This window comes from Cyprinus carpio, chromosome A10 (genome assembly GCF_018340385.1).
Source record: "Cyprinus carpio isolate SPL01 chromosome A10, ASM1834038v1, whole genome shotgun sequence".
NCBI lineage: Eukaryota > Metazoa > Chordata > Actinopteri > Cypriniformes > Cyprinidae > Cyprinus > Cyprinus carpio.
Window position 1 is genome coordinate 17,709,969 of NC_056581.1, and position 24,340 is coordinate 17,734,308.

The 24,340-nt window shown below is 35.5% G+C and overlaps 1 protein-coding gene across 1 annotated transcript in view; it reads left to right on the plus strand.

Moving 5' to 3' along the window:
- Positions 1-24,340, plus strand: part of LOC109086787 (cAMP-specific 3',5'-cyclic phosphodiesterase 4D-like) — a 152,003-nt gene that overhangs the window by 26,109 nt on the left and 101,554 nt on the right. Inside the window, exon 2 of the mRNA XM_042765590.1 lies at positions 15,225-15,510. Coding sequence (XP_042621524.1) covers positions 15,225-15,510 — 286 coding nt within the window. The remainder of the gene's footprint in view (positions 1-15,224; positions 15,511-24,340) is intronic.

Genomic DNA, 24,340 nt, shown 5'->3' on the forward strand with positions numbered 1-24,340 from the left:
CCTCTGTTTAGATACGTTAGAACCGGCGACGGCTTCCAGCTCTAAACAGCAGCACGTGCTTTTACAGGTGTAAGGCACATTTCATTCACAGAGGGTTTCCTGAAACATGTGAAAGCGATTGCAGGACACAAATGAGATCTCACACCAGGGAGAAGGCTACGCTAATGCAGCTGTGAAAGATGTGAGAGAATGAGATGTTTTTGCCACAGTCAGCAACACACAGGACTCGATTCCCTTCCCCTGTCGTCTTCAGCTGGACTGAAGTTGGCAGGATATAGATTGGGTTGAATCTAGCCTCATTTCAGCTCGGCCAATCACCTGGCTCATGTTGCCTTCTCAAAAGAAGGTAAATGCTGAGCGGTTGGCATGCTAATCACCCTCAGCTCTCACCCTGGGTTTTTGCAATCTGTCATGATCTCAGTTATTTATATGTTGTATTTTTACCATATTCCACACTTTTGTTAAGCAGGCCTGTTATTCCTTTTGAAATTTTATTTAAAACAAAAAAAAAATTCTTTACTAAAACCTGCCAAAATTAAAGTTTGCTTTAACTTAAAGAATTTATGGCAGAAATGTATTTCTGATGTAAAGTAAAATGTACTTCTCAAAATAATATAATAACAATAATAATAGTTTATTAAAACATTATTTTTTAAGGAAAATTACAAACTTTTTCTACTGTGTTTTAATTTGTATGTATGCCAAAATGAATGCCAAAAATAAAAGAAATCATTTAAATGTTTGTTTGGTTACATTTGAAAAGATTCATTTAATTGTTTAATTAAATGAAGTTTAATTTAAATTTAAGTTTTATGCATTCATTTTGAGTAATCTTTATATATATATATATATATATATATATATATATATATATATATATATAAAATCATAAAACACAGAATCCATAAAATTTAAAACAGACAATACAGATAAAAAAAAAAAAAACATATTTCATATAGGCCACTGTTCTGTTATTGTTAATTTTAATAAATTAAATTATTAAAGGTTTAAGAATTAAATTGATTAGACATCCTTTTTAATTGCTGAAAACTTATTTAAACCATTTAATTGGATCCAGAAAAATAACCAGGTTGTTGAATAGAATGTTTTTTTTTTTTGTAGTGATGACATAGAAGTTCCCCAAACAACCTTTCAATGAACAATTCTTAAGATAACCATTTTAATGTACTGTAAAGAACATTTTAATAATCTAAAAAATGTTTTTCCACTATAAATCACCTTTTAAAACATTTGGAAGATGTTAAAGGTTCTTCATGGAACCATCAGTGCCAATGAAGAACCTCTATTTTTAAGTGATATTCGAATAAATGTTCTGGGTGAACTGGGAAGCTTTGTGTTTGTGAATATGTCCACATAGTAGACCAAACTCTTCAAAACAGCAAGAAAAATTCTTGCCCTTTTAATGACCCCTTTAAACCATGAAATGACAGAAGTGTGAATTGGGACTCTTCTACTGCAGACTGAAACGCATCTCTTAGTAACAGACCAGAGAGCCTTTATGTCTTATAGTTTTAGTCAAACTTGAAGCTGAGGGAGGATTAGAAAGCGCTAAAGTGTTTTTTATTATTTGCTAACAATCTGTAGGAGAATTCAATGGCTCCTCTGCCGCACAACTTATTCTAGAGGACAGGGAATGTGGCTGGTTTACATTTTATTTTAAATGGACGTGAACTGCATTCATAAATGCACTAGGGCTGCAACTATGAAGATAGTGACAGTAAAGACTTTTATAATGTTACAAAAGATTCTAATAAATACTGTTCTTTGAACTTTCTGTTCAACGATGAATTATGTAAAAAAAAGTGTCGCGGTTTCCATAGAAACACTGATAATAAGAAATGTTTGTTGAGCAGCAAATCAGCATATTAAAATGATTTCTGAAGGATCATGTGACACTGAAGACTGGAGTAATGATGCTGAAAATTCAGCTTTGATCACAGGAATAAATGACATTTTAACATATATTAAAATAATGTCACATTTCCCCTTTTGCTTATTTTTTTAATCAAATAAATGTTGCCTTAATGAACATACTGTAAGAGAGAACTTTTAAAAACCAACCCCAAATTTTACTCACTGGTGGTTTTTTGGTAATTTTTAGGTTAGGGGCCCCTTAATGTGGCATTGCATTTTAAGCCTGGCCTAACATGCATATATGGACATATAATGCATATAATCTATTGATATGTTGCTTTTGATGGTTGCATCAAATGTAATGATTTAAAACAATTAAAATGATCATTATTGATTTGTATTCATGAGCTTTGTTATATTTAAAGCAGAGCATTGGGCTAGATGTAAATTACATACAATTAATCAATTTATTGAAGGAAGACATGGACAGATTAATGGATTATTAAAACAGCTGATGGTTGCAGCTGTGAGATGCACTGCACAGCAAGCACAAAGATCTATCGCAAAGCAGGAGAATCAGAGAGATGCAAATGAGCTGAGATCAAGTCAGTGTTCTCCCGCGGTGCCGTGCTAAAGCTTTACACCTGCGCTTCATTCTCAGGTTTCTCACAGGATGGTGTTAATTGTGACGTGCTTCTCAGGAAATGAGTCTTCTGATTTAATATGACTGACAAATGCTATATGATATGACACACTTCGCAAGTTCACCTGAGACGTCAGTGCTTCTTTAATATTCAGTTATGAATAATATGTTTTCATTTGGAAAGTACAATTTGTGATTATCTTTGTAGCTTTAAAGGGGACATATGAGTGAAAACAGCATGTTCTTTTTGAAAGGAAGAGTTTGATATACTATGTAGACTCATTCTCAGAGTTTACCAGTCCACACAGGCGGAAGCACATTGGTATTGATCATTGTTAGTTGACTATGTTGACTGTGCAGTTAAGTTTTCATGTGTTTTGTGAATTGATTATAAAAACTATTAATATAGACAGAAAGAACTGCTCATTTTTTAAGCAGCAGGCTTGCAGGACCAAACCTCATTTCCCATCATTCTCTAGGGCAACAGAAGAATGATAGAATACATAGACAAACTCCTCATCTCTTGCTCTTTAGAAAAGCAAAGCATAAATTTCTCGATTCGAAAATGGGAAAATTTGTATGATTTGCCCAACATGGCCATTTTTATATTCTGATATAGATAAAGATATAAAGGTATATATGCTTAAAGATACAGAACATAAAGTGAGCTCCGGCTTTTACCATCTTCATAGATTAGCGAAAAAAACCCAGCCGGTCTCATCTACAGTATATATCAATGTCAGTTGGTTCAAAATGCGGCTGCCCGTTTGCTTTCAGACAGTCGCAAATGGGTTCATGTTCCACCTACCTTGCGCTCGCTGCACTGGTTATCATATTGAGTTAAAATTTTTGCTTTTTGTGTACAAAAATGGTCTTGCTCCTCAATATCTTTCAGAGCTGCTTACTGTTCTCGATCCTGTCAGATCACTCAGATCTCAGACTACATATATGTTGTGGGTTCCCAGAACTAGATTAAAATGCAGGGGAGATAGAGCCTTCTCTGTTGCTGGTCCCAAATTATGGAACACTCTGCCTCTATCCATCAGAACTGCTTCTACAGTGTCTGAATTTAAATGTCTGTTAAAAACACGTCTTTTCTCCCGTGCTTTTAATGATAGGTGGTTGGGTTGTTTTAAGCTTATATGGACTTTACTGTTGTGTTTAAGCCTATACAGTACTAATCAGCGATTGGGTCTGTGCATTTTTTAAATGCTGTAATTAAATTTATTCTTTATGTACAGCATTTTGGTGAACTAAAGTTGTTTTAAATATGCTTTATAAATAAATTGAACAATAAAGTATAGTTCATTTGTACAGAAGCCTTAAAGCAACACTATGTAACTTTTTCTGTGTTCAAAACTTGCAAAATGTATATAATGAGCGAGTACATCATAAATTCATCTACCAAACCACCTTTTTATCTTATCCCAAATCACTACGGTACATTCATAATAAGTGATTATTTTTGGACTATTGTAGCCTGTTCGGATCGTTGCCGCTGCAGAGTAACACATACCTGCGTTAATCGCCATAGAAATAAACTTAGAGAAGTAGCTCTGGTTAGAATGTTCTTCTGCGGGATGCATGCAGTTCTGTTTATTAACTGCTAGAGCGCCAACATTTACATAGTGTTGCTTTAAAGGTTGCTTTACAACACACACACACACACACACACACACACACACACACACACACATAGATAGCTGAAAGGAATAATCCTATAAACCTTAAAGAATCCTTAAAGGTACAGTGCATACACACATACACACACATACACACACACACACACACACACACACACAAAAAAAAAAAAAAAAAAAAAAAAAACACACAAACAAACAACACACACACACACACACACTCTTGGATAGCTTACATACATGAGCATCAAAGGCACTGCACACAAACATACAGTACACTCTGTATTGCCTTACAGAAACAGTAGCAAACATTTTTAATTTGATACAGGCAGAAAATTGTCTTGTAAATCTCCTGTATAACTATATGAAATGTTAAGCTATCATTATAAATGAACTTCAAGGGAAAAAAAGTGTAGAATATGTCACTTTTTAAGTGAATAGCTGGGAAAGCACAGCAGTACAGACATTTTTTACAACCACATCTGCGGTTTGATGTCTTGTTTTCAATCAGTCCTGAAAACAATAAAAAAAGCTCAATATCTCTAGCTCACGTCTCTGCAGACTGTGTAGTCTCTTCTTTTGTGTGCGCCGCTGGGAGAAAGGAAAAGGTGGACAGTATGTGTATGGAGGGGGTTGTGCGATGTGGCAGCTTACACTCTTTTTCTTCCAAGGGGAAAAATGTGTAGGTGTAGGGCACGTTGAGAGGAAGTGAATGCTTCCAGCTGTAAAGCTCTTTACGGCTAAAAATGCCTGAGGTGCTCTTCCCTCAGAGTAGAGGGTCAGACACCACCTCCTAGTGACCCGTGTGGCCACCTTCACACCGAGAGAGAGAAAGAGGCAGAATGAAATGGAAAACAAAGAGAGAGAAAGGTGTAGAGCTGTGGACGTACATTCAGAGGCTTTTAGTACAGGTTATGTAGACAGTAATTAAAGTAAAGTAAAATCTATCTATCTATCTATTAGGGGTGGAACGGTTCGGTTTGTATCACCGTTTAAGAGTCACGTTTTTTTTTTTATTTTTTTTTTTAGGTAGGTCTAACATTAGTTTTAAGGTACAGAAATTAAATAAAGTAATCAAATGTAAAATAGCATTGCATATTTTACTGTATAAATTAAATATTAATCTTAATTAAAGTTACAAAGCTATTCAATCTATAAAGTACGTTCACTAGTCCATTCAAACACAGTACTTCAAAGAGAGCTTAATATTTGCGCACGCTCTGAGGCGCTTCAGATGAGTGCATGCAACTTCTCACTGTGCACACAAGCTTGCGTCTTCTGGCTCTTAAATGTTTAAACTGGTAAGGCTTAAATGAGTTTAGTTTAAACACAAATATCAATGTGTACTGTTCAGGTCTCACCTGTGCACATGCACTATCAGCACAATGATGGATTAAATGACTGCTCATATTCAAACATATGGCATTCGCATTGAACAAGAGTGAATGATTTGTCCAAGTTTTTTTTTTCCCCTTCGCTGTTGTTGTAATATACAACTAAACAGTCTCTCGCTGTTGGTGTTTGTAATGATTTTTGCGTCTTTCTCTGACAGTTTTAAATGCTTCCACACTGCTGAGCTGACATGTGTGCTGCCTTATGAAGTGTGCATGCCTCTCACTCTTTGCTGGTTGCTATTTTATTGCATCATATCATTGTTCAGTACAATTTATTCTGTCTTTTCGCTTATTTCTTCTTTCTTAATCTTTCACGAACACCGAAAGAGCTTATTTTGCTATTTTCGGCCGAATAATTTTGGTTGCCGAACATTCGGTGCATCCCTATAATTATTCACACCCTTTTTATGTGATTAATCGCAATTAATAGCACACTTCATGAAATGAAGAATAGACCATTTATCTTGTTTCAAATGTTTATTTTGTCATAATTTGCTATATCCAGCAAAGTAAACCAAAAGAGTGATTCTCAAAAATCTTTATTTTATGCAAGCTTTTTCAAGATTTTTTACAATTTAGATGTCTCTTCAAAAAAAGGACACTTAGAAACTTCAAACTCCAAAAGGACACCAAAAAAAAAAAACTAATTATATAAGGAGCCCATGTAAGCACATATGAAAGAAAAAAAATGCTAAAAAAAATAATCTGAATTGTATAGTATGTGTACATTGCAACAGCAAAGATTTTTTCTACATTTAAGAGAAGTCAAGTTGCTTCGAGTTTTTCCTCATGATTCTGAAGAAAAAAAGATAAGAAAAGTCTTTTAAAAATATATTAATTTGAACAACAACAACAAAAAAATAAATAAATGAGGCAGTCTGTGTCTTAATTCATAAAAACCTATCTATATATATAGATAGCTGAAAGGAATAATCCTATATATATATCAGTTTGGAATTCATAACAAAAGTTTTCATTTCAGTTTTTTTATCCATTTCAACATGCTGCTTGCATTTAGTGTAGACAGAATGTACAGATAATGAGTCATCATTGACTGGTTTTTATTCTTGATTTATTCTTTGTCATATTGGAAATGGAGTTGAATGCAGTTGAGTGCATGGCATTTTGGATATAGTGTTTATATATAGTACATATAGTAGTATCATATTATACCTTTCTGAACATAGCTTTGGTCTCCTAGTTGTTACATCGTCTGTGTGCTGCTGATCGGATTGTCAGTATCTACCACTTTCAAGGCCCAGAAAGGAACCAAGAAGATCGACAAAATAGTCAACCATAATTGGTTCAACCATAATTTTATGAAGCTACAAGAATACTTTTTGTGCACAAAACCCCTCCAACAATTCAGTTCTTCTCCCCAGAGTTACCATCTGCTGCTATTATCAGGAATACCAGGATGCTTGGTAGGACCCTTGCTGTCTATGGAGGGTTAGAACACTTTCATGTTGATTAATACAATTTAATTTAACCATTGAAACAGTCCAGAAAAATGTAATTTCTTAGGGCCCTGCATTGATGGCTGGAATCCACAGCAGCCTGAATGTAGCTGTGAATTCAAACTGACATATATAATGTCATAATAAGCAGCTCTTTGGCTCGGTTTTAAATGTTTTCTGTATATTCCTCAGGCCTTGCATTTGAATTTCACTGCCATTTCACTGCCATTCTTGATCAATGCAAGTAGAAGTGCCCCTGATAGTAATTGAATGGTAAAATACTGATGTGCAATGATGTTTTTGCCTCTCAGAGATGAATGTTGACATCCAACATAGCAGGGGATTCATTTCTAGAGCTTTAACTCTGGTATTAATGCTTTTACATGTTCAAGCCATCACAACATACAGTACTTTCCAGAGGTACGTCTTATTTACATTTCATGCAATATCCATGAGGATGATATGTGCCCTACATTTCTGGTCCTGTTGATGTGTGAATGTTCAGAATGGAATACTAGGATACTGTATAGACTGTATGCTGTGCGCTCTTTTTGTTCATGCAATGATGATTCAAACAATACTACTGTATGCTATACTATGCACTCTAACACAACCTCATGATGCATGTGTGATTTGGCAGGTGGTATTCACTTGATTGTTAATACACAGTTTTGTGTAAAAATTTAATGATATGTTAAATATCAAAGTTAATATCACTTGCATGCATTTGTCAAATTGGAAATGAAATATAAATTCAAATGCATGGCATTATGGGTGACAGTGGTCCATATGATGTCATGTGGTTGTATATTTTTGTGCACAGTAAACGGACTGCGCGCTATGTTTTCTCAAAAATAGGTAGTAATCCATTCTGAACTTACCAACGCTGATCATTATACAGTATACAGCAGATGTAGGATTGAATCTTGTGTATATTCTGGTGTTCTTTCAGTTAAAGGAACAGTTCACCCCAAAATAAAAAATGAAGAAAATGTACTCATCCTCACACCGTCCAAGATGTAGATGAGTTTGTTTGCTCACCAATGCTCTGCAGTGAATGGGTGCCATCAGAATGAGAGTCCAAACAACTGATAAAAACATCACAAGTAGTAATCCATACCTCTCCAGTCCATCAGTTAACGCCTTATGAAGCAAAAAGCTGTGTGCTTGTAATCAGCAAATCAATAATTAAGATGTTTTTAAGCTTCATACCATAGCTTCAGGCTAAAATATGACTCCTTTATCCATAATACCACCTTCTCCAGTGAAAAAGTCATCTTCTCTGAATCAGAAGAGAAATATGCATGGATCAAGCACCGTTTGTAAGCAAAAACAGTCCAAAACAGTTCTAAACAAATATGTGGGTGGATTTTGATGTGAGAGGACAAGAGGAGATGGAGTTTTTTACTGAAGGAATTGTTATTATGGATATAGGACTTGTATTTTGGCCAGAAGTGATAGTTTAAATTTAAAATGACTTGATGGATTTGTTTCACAAGACATTAATTGCTGGACTGGAGTGGTGTGGATTACTTGTGGATTATTGTGATGTTTTTCTCAGCTGTTTGGACTCTCATTCTGATGCCACCCATTCACTGCAGAGGATCTATTGGTGAACAAGTGATGTAATGCTAAATTTCTCCAAATCTATAACAACGAAGAAATAAACTCATCTACATCATGTGCATTTCTGCTGTAGTTGCATAAGCAAACTGCATTACTGCCTCATGTTCTCTCCTGTGGCTTTGAAGCTCATTTATTCATGCACATGCAGAATAAATGGCTAAATTCATCACAGAATTAACAGCATAGCCACGACCTACACGTTGTCAAAGGTCAAGAATGTTGCGACGATGAAAGTAGCTGAAGTGTCAACTATAACTTCAGCAGCGTTTAATGAGCCCCGTGTTGCCATCATAGCTGACATCACTAAAATCGCAAAAGTGTAAACTCGCCTCAATATGGAAGCAGAGAAATGAGCATTTCCTTTACCGAGCACATGCACACTCTTAATAAGGCTGAAGGCAAGACATGCCGACTTATCCATGGTGACTGTTTCTGTCAGACAAACCCATGCTCAGGAAAGGTAGACGTTCTCACTCTGGATAGGACACGGGTGTTAATAAGACCACTGCTGTGTCTCACGGCTGGTTGCAATCTGAATGTTCATGTGTTGGTTTCACCCTACAGTGAGCCTTTAGTATGGAGTTTAATTAGGAACTGTGGTTTTGACAAGGGTCATATTGTTATAAAAGGTTAAAATCACTCGTTTTTCATGCATTGATAACCTGCTGTTGATAACATGACATTAAGTGCTATTATTCACACCACCAGTAGGGTTACAGTAAGTTGAAGGGTATTTTAATGTTTAGTTGGGTGAGTTATTAACCAAAAATGGATCATGGATAGCAACAAAAATGTTAAATGCATTTAATAAATTGCAACAAATTTTATAAACGTGCATACTTGTTACAATAGCAAAATAAGCAGGCTAATACACAGCTCCAAAACTTGATTTTAATTGGTAAACTGCATTCTGCAGTTAAATATTTAATGTGCTGCTTTCATGTTTCTCACATAACTTTGTGTTCTCTCTTTCTTTTGTCGGGCAAATGTAAGTTAGAATAGGTTTTTAGCACTAGCTTCCATGTAAAAAATGCTGTTCTTTTGAACTTTCTATTGATCAAAGCATCCTGAAAAAAAATTCTTTGCTAATAATCAGAAATGTTTTTTGAGCAGCAAATCATCATATTAGAATTATTTCTGAAGGATCATGTGACACTGAAGACTGGAGTAATGATGCTGAAAATTCAGCTTTAAAATCTATGTATATAACCTTTCTTCTGACCAGATCTTAATGTTATTTGTGTGTTTTACTTTCATGTTATTACAAGTAGGCCTACAGCGCCCCCTAGATAAATAAAGGACTTGTCAGACAGGCATTAGGACCTAGGGGAGGCTGTTGCTGCTGCTGTAGTGGCTGATGACTGTATCACACAAAGGACTTGTCATTCTGTACATGCATTAAATGTGGCGATCCAAAACAGTGAATCTAATCACTATTCAGGCAAAAGTTTCTTTCAAGAATGACCACACTGCTGACGTGATCTTATCGCTAGCACAACCTGAACACATGTGAGTTATTCGTCTTATCGGCAAGGCATATCAGCATCATTTTTAATATCGGGCCGATGCTGATTTTTACATTTTAAGCCATTATCGGCTGATTCTGATAACGTTCCGATAATATGTGTATCCCTAATTAAATTGTAAAAATATTTCACAATATTAGTTTTTTTCACTGTATTTTTGATTTAAAAAAATGCAGAGACTTAGCAACTTCTTTCTAAAACATAAAAATGTACCGTCCTCAAACTTTTGAACAGTGTAAAAAATGTGATCGATGACTAATTTGCCCTCTGCTGAGTCAAAGCAAGAAAACAAAATCATCACGTTACAAGAAACAAGAAACCAGTAAGAGACTCAAAAAACTGGATGAGAGAGAATTGTAGATCAGTTTAGAAATAAATATATAATTTAAATTCAAATCAATAATTCATGCCCATGGATTTATTTCTATATTTGTGGAACTGCTTCGGTGCTGATATTCGGCTTTAATTTATAGTGTTGCTTAAAAGGCATTTAAAGAACCACCATGGGCCCTCCTTTTCAGTCAGTGTGATTTGTTTTAAATGCAAATGCATTGACGCATCTCTACCCAGACATGCCTGCAGTGCATGCGCCGTTATGTGTTGATGGCGACTACAAAAGATTCTTCCAGATTTGTGTCTAGTAATTATGAATAATCTGGTGACACTTTTATGCCATGTGAGATTCAATCAGTCCGCTCTCAAATAAAAGACCCAGTGCCTCCACGAGCACAGCAATTTCAAGAATCTGGGACGTGAGTCATGCACATCAATAGCACTTTACAGAAACAGTGCGCTGGTTGCGACTGCAGCCATGTTAACGAGCACCCTCTATATTGATTTACTTTTGCATACGTTCATTAAAATGTATTTTTTTCCACTTCGTATTTGAAAAGTACAACAGATATTAATGCAAGCGCACAGAGCACTCGTCACCCCTGATCTGTGAACAAAATCTGAATCTATTGCTCATACTTCATGTTAGTGATTTGAACAAACCCCTACAAAAGCTGTGCTGGAACTTTCTGTGATGGGAGCCGGCGGTGGATAAAACGGGCAAACGGATCCACAGACTCAGACCAGAATATCAGAGAATTACATTTGCATTCACATTTATGCATTCAGCAGATGCTTTTGACCAAAGTGACTTACAAATGAGGACTTAAGCATGAGCCTTGTTGATAAAGCACCCTTGCAACTGCATAGCAACAATGTTTGTTTTGCATGCATAAGCATCTAGTAAAAACTAATATAAAACTATTTTATACTAATAATATGTTAATTGAAATCTTTAAAGGGGCTGTGTTAATATCTAAGAATAATCCAAGAAGTTAAAATACTGTAGTAAAACGTGATGCTTTTGCAGTGCAGCTTGTGCTATAAAAATGAGCCGCATACTAGATATTTTTCATGCTGTCACATGCATGGATTGTGCTGTCTGGGCCAGAGTTGCATCAGGTATGTGTAACCTTTTCATAAAGCAATCGAATTGGAGGACAAATCTCGATTCATGATGCCAGTCTGTTCTCTGTTGGTCATTTAGGGAACTGCAGGCAGATATTTTTGATTTACCTGTGCTTTGTTACAACAGACACCATATACACATTTTTAATGTAAATAAAAATGTAATAAAAATTTTGTTTTTAAGAATATTTGTATCCAACACACAAAAGCAAAATTATTTATATATCAGTTTAGGATTTTTCTGTGGTGTCAGTGTCAGTTGTTAACACAAGATGGCAGCAAAGACCTCATCCTGAAGGCTTTTGTCTTCTTGTCTTGAAGTGTTGGATTATTCCATTCTGTCCATTGGTTTCAAATCCTGAACGCACAGCAACTGTCACTCACATGCGATCAGATCAAGTGTTCAGGCAGCACAGTTATCTTCTGGGATGCATTGGTTGCTATAGTAAAGATATAGGCGTCAACACACCGCCACAACTGTGTGATGCAAGCTGGCGTTTTGGAAATTTGTCCTCTACTTATGTACATGATGTCATCCAGCCATGCTGAACTTAATGAACTCGAGAGAGTTTCCCTAACTGGCAGAGTGACACACCTGTTGCTGATTACAAGAATGTTTAAAGCATTGTTTGGTACTGCTGTTCTTGATGTCTGATGGAGGCCTTGATAACGGCCGAAACATAATTTTAATCAATAAAGTTTTAATCTCTTCAAGAGTGAGTGCTGCACCTTTTTCAATTGATATGGCTTTTTGATTTTTGGTTGCACCTCCTCTATCGTTGGTAGAGCACCTCCTCTCAGTAATTTTTGTATAAACCATTCATAAAGAAAGCCATTCATTTAATTTCTGAATAAATAAGCAATTTGAACGAATTGAATAAATGAATGGATGACTCAATGACATTCATTTAGATATTTACTGCCACCTACTGACAGTTTTAGTTTCTTATTTAGAATATCATTTAATAAAAAAAATAAATAAATCATATTTACATATTAATAAAAAATCTGGGAAAAAAGATAAAAATAAATGTTAAAGAATAGTTCTCCTAAAAATTTTAAATGAAAATAAAGAAAAAAGAAAATGGGGAAAAAAAGAAACATTTCTTTCTAAAGCTACTTTTTGTGAGATCTACTTAATGCTTTTCTCATGTAACACAACAATGGCTTTAAATGATCTTTTCTGGGTAATTTCTGAGCCAGATTTGATGTGGGATTAATATGCAATTAATTAGATTAATAATCACATTGTGCAATTAATTAATTAAAAAATTTTTTTTTGATTGACTGCCCTAAAAAATGTAAAATATATATATATACTGTGGTGGTGGTGTGTTGTATATGTATATATAATATATATATATATATATATATATATATATATATATATAGATATATAAACACACACACACACACACACACACACACAGTGCGTGTGTGTGGTTTACCAATACCTTCTCTCTTTCTCTCCCTCTCTCTCTCTCTCTCTAATTACATATTGTTTATTGTATAAAATAATTAAAATTGTTTGCTGTATAGACAACAACAAGAATTACATATGCAAAAAAACGGACATGTGTCCATGTGACGTAACGTTTTTTTGACTTTATTAGATTAATTTCTCTTTCTTAATTACAGCCTGCCTGGGATCTTTCACAGGCTCGTCGTGTCGTGATTCATCTCTATGCCGCATTTGAAATGAGCTCATTAACTCAATCATTAGCATGGAATTTTTAGGCAATGTGAAAGTCTCTCTAGCTTCAGCACAGTTCTCTGAAAATGCAGATCAGTTCATAATAAACACCCTTATTTGTTTTCCCTGAGCAAATGCAATGTGTTCGGGTTACTTTGATCTTAGTGTTGATTATGCAGAAGTAGCAGGACAGTGCTTATGAAAGACATTCATCAGGATTCAATAAAACACTCCAGAATGTGCACAGTTGCATTTTGTAAATGTTTTCTCTCCTACAATCTGTCACATCAGTGGGAGTTCGGAACTCGTTCTCCTTCACTGTGTTTTTTTTTTTTTAATTACTATTCAGTGTTCTACTTATTTATTATTGTTTTAATTTGTAGGCTTATAATATTTTGATTCTGTTGGTTGACATGTTTAGCATGCATAGTATCTTTTTTGGTCATTTGATTTGAATTTAAAATTTTTTAAGTATGTCTCCTTTACATTTGTAGTCTAATTATAGAATATCAAAGCACTCTGTATATAAGGTAAGATTCAACTAAATAATGACTTTCATTTCAGTCTGTTCATCACATAAAACTATTAATGTTAGAAGACTTTGAACATAGTGAATGAGTCATATAGTGTTCTTTTATGGTGCTTTTTTTGCCTGTTTCTGGATTTTTTACTTTTTTACCACTGGCATGAATGAAGGCCATTTGCTCCGCCTTACAGATCTATACTTTCTAGACTAGTTAAGCCTTTCTAGTGTTTTCTATACACAGCTTTGTCCACTGGCATGAATGAAGGCCATTTGCTCCGCTTGATGTTGACCTCTGTCATGCTCTAATACAGAGAGACCTTGATATCAGACATGCAGCATGTAATGAGATAATCTCATTCATACAGACCTAGAGCTCATGCTGCCACTCTTTTACTTGATTAAGCATTTGACCTCTAGTGTGATCTTCACTAGCTTAACACAGATTCTCCAAACTCTGCTGTCCTGATTCATTCACAAACACCTGTTTGAAGAAATTAAATAAATATCTTCAATTTCTGAAGGCGGTTTAGTGTTCAGTAAATAATTAGTTATTAATAAAAATACTAATCACAATAAACCGTTCTTCCTTCAAGTAAAATACTTCATGCATTGCTTTAATAGTCTGTAGCAACTTGAGTTCTCATTCTGAGTGTTTATATATCATTTGTTTTTTACAGCGTCACCCATTGTATAAAATTGCAGAGCCAGAGCTATCAGTTTAATATATTTGCTTTAAAACAAACATCTTTTAAATCTGAATGCCAATCATTGGATCTCATTGTCGGTTTTCCTTCTTTCATTTATATACATCATGATAACTCTGATGCACATGCCACATTATCTGTGATGCCTTTCACTTTGAGGTGCACATTATTACACAAAGCATCCATCATATAAAGACTCTGCTCATTATTCATTTTCTAGCCTGCAGGCAGGCAGGCGGGCGAGACAGATAAATGAGAAGTGCGGATGAAATTGCCCCTACTGCCCTGTCTGTGGTACAAATCCTCTGATGTTTTTACAATGGCTGGCCCTCGCCTGCTGCTGGGAGAGGCCGGTTTATTCAGTAACCAGCATAATGTGTTCTCAGTGTTGTGTTAGTACACAGACGGGCGAATCTCCTCCTTTCTGTGTGCACACAGCACACTCCCTTTCTCTCTCTCTCCCTCGCTCACATGCTCTCACCCCCTGTAAATGCACGGAGAACACGCAGTCTCTCTAACCGCGCCGGAGCGCTGGCAGGATTTTGCCATAGGAACGAACACCTTGACTTCAGTGGAGGAATGACTTAGAGGTGCTCGTATCCTGTTGTCAGCTTCTGAGTTTTTGCAAGTTTCTTTTAACGGATACAAACAGCAAGAAAGTGACACTTTGCTTTCCCAGGAATGGCTCAGCCGGGAGGCAGCCAAGACACATTGGCGGTCCCGCCGAAACAGCTCCACCACGGGGACCATGTGGGTTTGAACGAGGACCTGGTGCGCATCCTGAGAGAGAACCTGCTGCAGCAGGAGCGTCCCCGCCGGCCCAGGGGCCGGAGATCCCCGTCCTCAATGTCCCCCAGGTTGTCTCCGACCACCCTGTCCCCACGCAACTCTCCCAGGCTGCTCCGTCGCATGCTGCTTAATAACAACATCCACAAGCAACGACGCTTTACAGTGGCGCATACCTGGTAAGGGACCAGATACTGTGTTATGAGCAGTATTAATCCTTATGTGTGTGTATATTTATATCTCTCTCTCTATATATATGTGTATGTATATATATATATAATATATATGTATATAGATAGATATATATATATATGTATATATATATATGTATATATAAAAAATATACTGTATATAGACAGATAGATATACACACTTGCGATTCACACTCCCATGTCTATGTTTGGAAAACCTAACATACCTTACAGTTTTCTGAATCACTGATGCTTTGATGGAGGTTTCCACTTGTCTCATTGCCATAGTTACATGTATCCTTCATCTCTCACACAGGTTGTTGCTACGCACAATGTTGAGTGTCAATAAGTAAATATTGATTGACATTAGTAAATGTGGACTATTAGCTATAGGTTCATATATACTGTATATACACACATATATACACACATATATATATATATATATATTAAAGCATCTTCACACACATATTTCTAGTCCTAACTGGTGGGTTAGCTTTCATAACAAACTGGGAATTTTTCCAGTGAGCCATGCATTTGACTACTTGTTTTTGGTGATCTTATTATTTTCTTTTGTATTTATGTAGTTTTTTTTCTTCCTTGTGTTCAGATGGATTTTTAATATGATTTTTGAGTTAAGTTGATGTTTAGATGATTAGATTAATTAATCGCAGCACCCTGTAATTAATTAGATTAAAAATTTGACAGCCCTAATATAAACATATATTTTTCAAAAACATATATTTTTCAAATATTTACTCATGTATCTTAACATTTAATAATAGGTAGAAAATTGCAAATGGCAAAATATTATTTATTGTGTCCTTTTCTCACGTTCCAATATCCACGTAAAACAAAAGGTTTTGCATAATAACATCACTGCGGTGCGGTGGTAACACTTAAAGGCACATATTTGTACTACATACAGTGTTTTTTTTTCATATCTTTGACTCTCTGTATTTTAGGGCTGCATGATATTGGGAAAAACTCACATTGCAATATTTTATTTTTCTGCAATATATACTGCGATATGGAAAAAAAAAATCACCACATGACTTCAATAGTTTATTTGAAAAAAAAAAAAAATCAATGATTGGGGTGATTTTGTAGGCGAGTAAATCAACATAGGAAATAAATTACAAGCACAGATAAATATAACAAAACAAAGATACAAATGAAATAAATGTGCTTTATAATTTATTTTAAACAAATGTAAAATAACACTGCATAGCCTTCACTGTATAAATTCAATCTAATAAATCTGTGTTAAAGCTACAAAAGTGATTTTTCTTTGTGTTTTGTTGTTTGATTAACATAGACATAACACAGAAAGCCTCTGGAACATTAAACTGCTGTAAACCAATATACTGTTACAGATCCATTTTTTTTCTCAATTGTTACCCTTCACTAACACCATAAGCAACTGCGTTTACAAGGATACTTGCATAGCACAGTATTTCAGGCACAAATAGATGCAGAAGTGAACAAAATTCGGTGTTCACTTGCAGCGACGCAAAAAATACAATGAACCCATTATAATCAGTGATGCTGTCTGTCTACACTGGATGCGGCGTGCCAGGACAAATCCTCGACAGTAAACTGATGCCGCGTTTCTTTATGACAAACTGACACAAAGTTAAAATGGTATGCAACAGTCACTTTGTCGCGTCCAGTGTAGACAGACTTTGGCCGTTCACATGTCGCGGTTAAAAATGCATGGAAAACGCCAACTGCGCCGCTTTCTCCTTCTTTCCAAAGCGCTCGAGAGCTTGCGCTTTTATGGTGTATTAGCGACCGTGACCTGCACTTTCCTCAACACATGGAAGTTTCAACAAAGGATAAATGGATTTCCAGCATTGAAAGTTGTGTGCAATAGCTCTGCTACTAAATGTATTTAAAATGGGTATCTCTGAACAGCTGTCGCGTCCAGTGAGGACCCTGTGTCTGTGTGTGAGCAAAGAAAACAATCAGTAAATATAACGATCAGTAGCCTATACCAAACATCGCACATCCTGTGATGTGACTATCGCGGATGCGCACATCCCGATATCGATGCTGAAACGATATATCGTGCAGCCCGACTGTATTTTATTATGATAATGAACAGGCTGCATTGTCAAGGTAGCAATGCGGCACCGGCACAATCACTTGTATTTTTTCTTTCTAACATTGAAAGCAACTACTCCTTTTAGTCATAAAGATAATCGGAATTGTAAAAGGTTTGCTTTTATTTGTGTAAATTCACAAAAACAGATATTTGTGCTTTTGTAAAATAAGCCTAAAGAAAAATAGGATGCCGATTTCTGCCGTCTGTTTTCCTTTCACGTATCTCAAAAATGAACCAAAACTCTGCATACTAGGCTACTTGTTGCACAGTTTTTCTTTTGTTTTCATAATTTATTATTTAGGTAAAAATATATTTCTCGTATAGGCCTTTTTTTCATTATATATCAGTGCATCAATGAATGTGCTGTGTTGTGTATCATATGGTGAGGTTGTTGTACCTACCCTTAATCTCACACTAGAAGACTGTTAGCTTTAGGACTTTTGTCACATGTTTTTGATCCTATTAGTCTCTTTGTTGCATTAACTTTTATTTTTCTTTCAGCGTGTTCGATCAAACGTTTAACCTTAATCTGGTCATCTGAGTTGTGTAGTTAATTTTACTGCATGTGTTAATTCGGCACCAATGTACCTGCATCTCAGAGAGCAGGAAGAGATCATACTGTACAATGAGTGTTGATTCTGTTGTTGTGGTGTCATGGGACCTTCTGTTCCTTCATTAATCACCATCCATTTGTGAAAAAACGTGCCTTTATTGCATAAGAGACCAACAGCAGCTTCTGTTCAAGCCTTTTTAATTCATATACATTCAGCTTCCTTTTGTTTCAAGCATGTTTATTCCGCTTTACATCATTTCTGTGTCCTCAGCTTTAATTGCATAAGAATGCTTTGTTTCATTCACAGATGTGATACCTGGAGAGGCTTTCCATATCTCACCCGCTCAGGTCAATGAGGTGGTGTTAAATGCAAATAATGCAATCTGCAAACTGATAAGAATGCAGTGTAAAAGATGATTGTTGTGGTATTTTCTTTGCGTTTGTGTCTGATAGTAACCCTCCTCCATATACAGTACTGTACATTCAGCATTACACCAGGGAAAGCCTTAGTTAAAGGAAACTTTGCTGAGCATTTACTGACCCTCAGGCCTTCCACAATGTAGATCAGTCTGTTTCTTCATCTGAAAACAAAATCAGAAATGTATCATTGCATCACTTGCTCAGCAATGGATGCTCTGCAGTGAATGGGTGCCGTCAGAATGAGAGTCCAAACAGCTTATAAAAACACCACAATAATCCACAAGTAATCCACACAACTCCAATCCACCAAGGAATGTGGATGTGAAAAGCTACATGTTTGTAAGAAACAAGTTAATCTTTAAGGCATTTTATCTTTAAATATCTTTGACGCTTTTGGCCAAAATTCAAGTCCAAAATCCATAATAATGCTTCCTTCAGTGAAAATGTCCTTACCCTGTTGTCCTGTCACATGAAAATCCTCTCCTGATTCAGATGAGATTACTTTTTCAAATATATATTTTTATATTATTATTATGGATAGAGGACTCATATTTTACCCTGAGGCAATGATTTGCTGTTAAAAACATCTGATGTTTATTATAAACACACTGCTTTTCTCTTCACAAGGTGTTAATTGATACATTAGAGTGGAGTGGATTACTTGTGGATTATTGTGATGTTTTTATCAGCTGTTTGGACTCTCATTCTGACGGCACCCATTCACTGCAGAGCATCCACTGGTGAACAAGTGATGGAATGATACATTTCTCCAAATCTGTTACCATAAAGAAACAAACTGATCTACATTCTTGGATCTCCTGAAGGTGAGTACATATTCAGCAAATTTTCATCTTTGGGTGAACTCTTCCTTTAAAATGTGCTTTGAACTTCGCACTCGTATAGAATGAAAAACAACTCTGTTTTACATCTGTTTGTGTGTGATGCAGTTGAGCGCCAGATCACAGAATCAATCATTCTCTGCGACTCTTTGAAACTGTCATGCATCTTCAGATGCTGCATAAGATAGTGTTTGATGTTTAACTTGGCCTTTAAAGGTGTGCTTCTCCTGAGAGAGGCGCCAGTTTCCCCTTTGCTCTAATTTGGAGGTTGTATTTGTGTTGCTGTAGTTTATTACCCCTTTATCTCCCAGAACATTATTGTTCCTAGTGCAGCCTCCCTCTGGTACACAACTGACCTGAAGTTTTTTATCTTTTGAATTAAATTTACTCGATGTTTCATGTCAAAAGGCTTAGTTTAAAAAAAAAATAATAATAACACAGGCTCGGCCATTCAAAAGTTTGGGGTCAGTAAGATTGTTAAAAAATGTTTTTAAAATAAATAATCCTGCGTGTATTTGATAATAAATGCAGTAAAAACAGAAATATTGTGAAAGATCATTATACTTATGATATTGTAATATATTCCAAATTTAAAATAATAGTTTTCATTTTTAATATATTTTAAATATTATAATTATATAGTATAATAATATTATAATTACAATTTAAAATAGCAGTTTTCTATTTGAATATATTTTTGTTATAATCTTTTAAAAATAACACTTTTAAAAATTAAAAATAACACTTTTCTAATTGAAAATATTTTCAGCATCATTACTCCAGTCTTCATTGTCACATGATCCTTCAGAAATCATTCTAATATGCTGATTTACTGCTCAACAAACATTTCTAATCATCAGTGTTGAAAACAGTTGTGCTGCTTAGTTTTTTTTTGTGGAAACAGGATCTTTTAATGAATAGAAAGTTCAAAAGAACAGCATTTATTTCAGATAGAAATCTTTTGTAACATTATTAATGTATGCTGTCACATTTGATCATTTTAATGGGTCTGTCATGAGCTATTATCAGAAAGCAGAAGTTATCGTCGGTTGTGTTCATGGTGACTTTGCAAACAGGGAAAATTACCCACACTCACCGTGCACAAACAGAGCGGGCTGCACTCCCATTATTTAACAACCACCAACAGATATTATCCCATCCAGGATCGCTCATAAAACCCTCAAGCACTGACCACAACACAAAGCAGCTCTCCAAAGCTCACGTCTTCTCACCGATAGGCATCACTGTGGCGCTCTGAGTTACGTTGTGTTTTTTCACTTGAATTCAAGCACTTTGCCAGTAAAGACCACATGAACGACATTTGGTTGGCATCTCCAGAATGACTCAGGCCTGGCTCGAGAAGATGCCACACATGGCGTGTAGTCATTGCATGAGACATCTGGCTCCTGGCACAACTGACCGACTTTCTCATGAAATTGCATTTTAAAGCACTTTAAAGGCTGAGCCTGAGAATTAGTAACACAAATCGTCTGCATATAATTTGAGAAAGCCAAATGTTGACAAATCTAGTTGAATAAATGAATTGGCATTGTTAGAGACTAGAAGAATTAGTCAGGCTTTGTTTGTCCATTCTCTCTGAGTCATTGTGTGGTTATTCAATTAGTGCTAGTCAACATCTCTAATGCTGTTGCTCGTGCAAGTCCCAGATCGCAGCAGGTGCCCGGTGTTGATGCTCTTCTAGAGTGCACACTTGTGAGACATGCCTCTAACCCGCAGTATTCAATTTTGTCTGGCATCTCATCTGGTCTTGCTGCAAATGTTTCCTTTGAGGACCTGGGCAGATGATTTTTGCATTGTGGATGATAAATTAGGCAAATGTAATTGGATTTTATTATTATTATTATTATTATATTTTTTTTTACATATTTGAATATATTTTAAAATGTAACTTATTCCTATGATGGCTAAGCTGAATTTTAATGTATTATGTTATTAGAATCATAATTTAAAATAGCTGTTTTCTATTTGAATATATTTTGCAATATAATTTATTCCTGTGACGGCAGATGGAAGCTGAATTTTCATTTATATAATTATTGGTATTTTTACCATTTAAAATTACTCTTTTCTATTTGAATGTTTTATATGAATTATAATTATGTATATTGTAATATTATTATAATTACCATTTCAGTTTAATAGTTTTAGTTTAATATTTTTTTAATTATTTCAAATCTGAATTTTCAGCATCATTACTCCAATCTTCAGTGTCACATAATCCTTCAGAAATCATTCTAATATGCTGATTTGTTGTCCAAAAAAAAAAAAAAAAAATCTTATTATTATTGAAAACATTTAATGCTTTATATGTTTGTGGAAACCATGATATATCTTATTCAGGATTCTTTGATGCAAGTTTACAAAAGTTCAAAAGAAAAGCATTTAAAAAAAATAAAATCTAATAACTAAAAATCTTCTGTAACATTTTCATATCTTTACTGTCACTTTTGATCAGTTGAATGTATCCTTGCTGAATAAAAGAATTAATTCCTTTCAAGAGTGTCATGGAGATCTGTTGTGGGTAGGTAAGCAACCTTGCCATAACAACGCAATGCCAAGCATCATGGCGGCAAGCTTTGCACAGAAAATATAAAAATCTAGTTAGTTTGAACACTACTCACGGTCTGTCAGTTTAAAGAGAAACACATTGTCCCTGGGTAGGTACTGTATAATGTTTGAGTGAGGTCTATTTCAGCTTAGCATGTGTCCCTGTTTAAGTTGTTCTCCAGTTGCCAATAAATCATGCTGACAGCTTTCCCAGAGATACAGCGATATGGACGCTGCCTGTTGCTCTGGCTGAATATTCACTGTACGTTTTGTGTATATTGGGATTGACAGAGCATTCTGGGATGTTCTCCATGGATTTCTTGCTGCTGCTGTTTCTCTGCTTATGTTTCATAGAAAGGAGGATAAGAAACAGAGCTGTCCTCACTGATTGATTGAGCAGAGTGAGAATCATAGAAAATGAGAAAGACAGAGAGGAGAGAGAGAGAGAATCATAACCACAACACTAGTGATATTAGATTATATGAGTAACTTCATTTCTTTTTTAACACTGAAGGAATTTTCTGTTAAATACAACTTACTGAAGCTCTATAAAGAAAATCTGTAGCATGTTTAACACAGATAATGCTATTTAAATTAAAAAAAAACTAAATATGTTCTTTGTAAATAAGGAAAAAATGTATAGTAATACAAAATTGCATTTGTAGTGATACTTTGTAAGTTACATATTTATTTCTTTACCTTTCAAAATTCTGTGGTCAGTTAGATTTTATGAAAGACATGAATCATTTTATGATGTTACAAAAGGTTTCTTTTTCAAATAAATGGTGCTTTCGTTATTTTAAGATGTAAAAATATTGCAATATTATTCTTTTTACTGTATTTTTGATCAAATAAATGCAGCCTTGGGGAGCAAAAGAGACTTCTTTCAAAACATTAAAAAGTTTTACAGTTTTACAGTCTTTTATTTTCTTTTTTTGGTTGCCATTTTCTGTTATAATTGACAATAAGCGACAAATGTTGTTCATAGAACTGTATTCAACCAGGAATACTAATTTAACTAAACTTCACACAAAGGAGGAAAAAGCCTACTTTTTAATTATAATTTAATAAAAATACTTAAGTGTGAATATTGATATTTTTCTTTTAATACATTTTCAGACTGTTGTATCTTTATGTATTAGGTTGTTTTATTAATTGCTGTTAGAGTTAGATGTGTTGCTGTTAATAATAATATGTATAGTATCTGCATTAAGCCTCCACTTGAGGCTGTGGACTGAAAAAGTCAAATAACACTGCACAGTTTAAATCCAGTGCATGCTTTCTAAAGAGCACTAATGTGATTATCGCTCATGATGATGCAGGCACATGTTGTCAAGTTGTACTTCAACACACTATCATTGTGTTTACAGTGAACTTATTCTTTATTTGTAGAGAAACACTGATGAAGTGGAGCCGGTTGCTTCAGATGGCTGAAAGCACTTGTGCTGAAATTGATTAATTGGTGATTGATAAGCTCAATCATGCACGAATCATAAACACCCTTCGCTGAAACACGAGCAGATAATTTCCTGATACGGAAAGAGTTCTGAGCTCATGTTTCAGATAACAGATTATTTAGTCTATGTTTGGCTTGTTCCAGTGAGAGCAATATTATAAAGTGTCAGGTCTCTAATAGGCAAGAGTTCAGTTCATTTAGCCCGAGTTAAGCTGCCGCAAAAGTGCTCGGGGAGCGAGATATAAAGAAAGCACGCAAGCTTATCTCTTTCACATGGCCAGGAGAGAGTGTGATGGTCTGCTTTAAGCGCTCACACTCCAACCTGCTTCATTTCAATATGAAAGTGGACAGCTGCATTCTGCGCCGTATCCCAGCTCTCATTGCAGCAGTGGTCTGAATGGATCCTGCCCCTTCAGAACGCATCCCATCATTCATGTCTTCTCGCTTGATAGTCCGCCTCATTAGCATTCCTCACATCAGCACCGAGCGCACAACATGCAGCCTTTATCTGCTATTACTTGAGCTCCAATGTGCGTCTTGAGATACGTCTCCACTGTTATTATTTGGAGGGTTGTATTTATATATATATTTTTTCGGCCGTGGATGACATCCTTGGCATTTATTTCCAAGGCAACAGCGTTTTCCACGAACTCCTCATGCTTGTGCTCTTTTTACCCCGAGATCCTAATAGCCCGGCACACTCAGTGCACCTTAATGGCCCGGCCGCGGCCGACTGGAAGAGGGGTTGTAAATGCATTCAGCAATCGATCCGCGCATGGTGATGTCAGCAGCGCACTCACTGCAAAAACACAGAAGTGGAGCAATGACGGGACAACTCCCCCACAGCCAGTATTTACTGTCTGCTAAGTATGTGT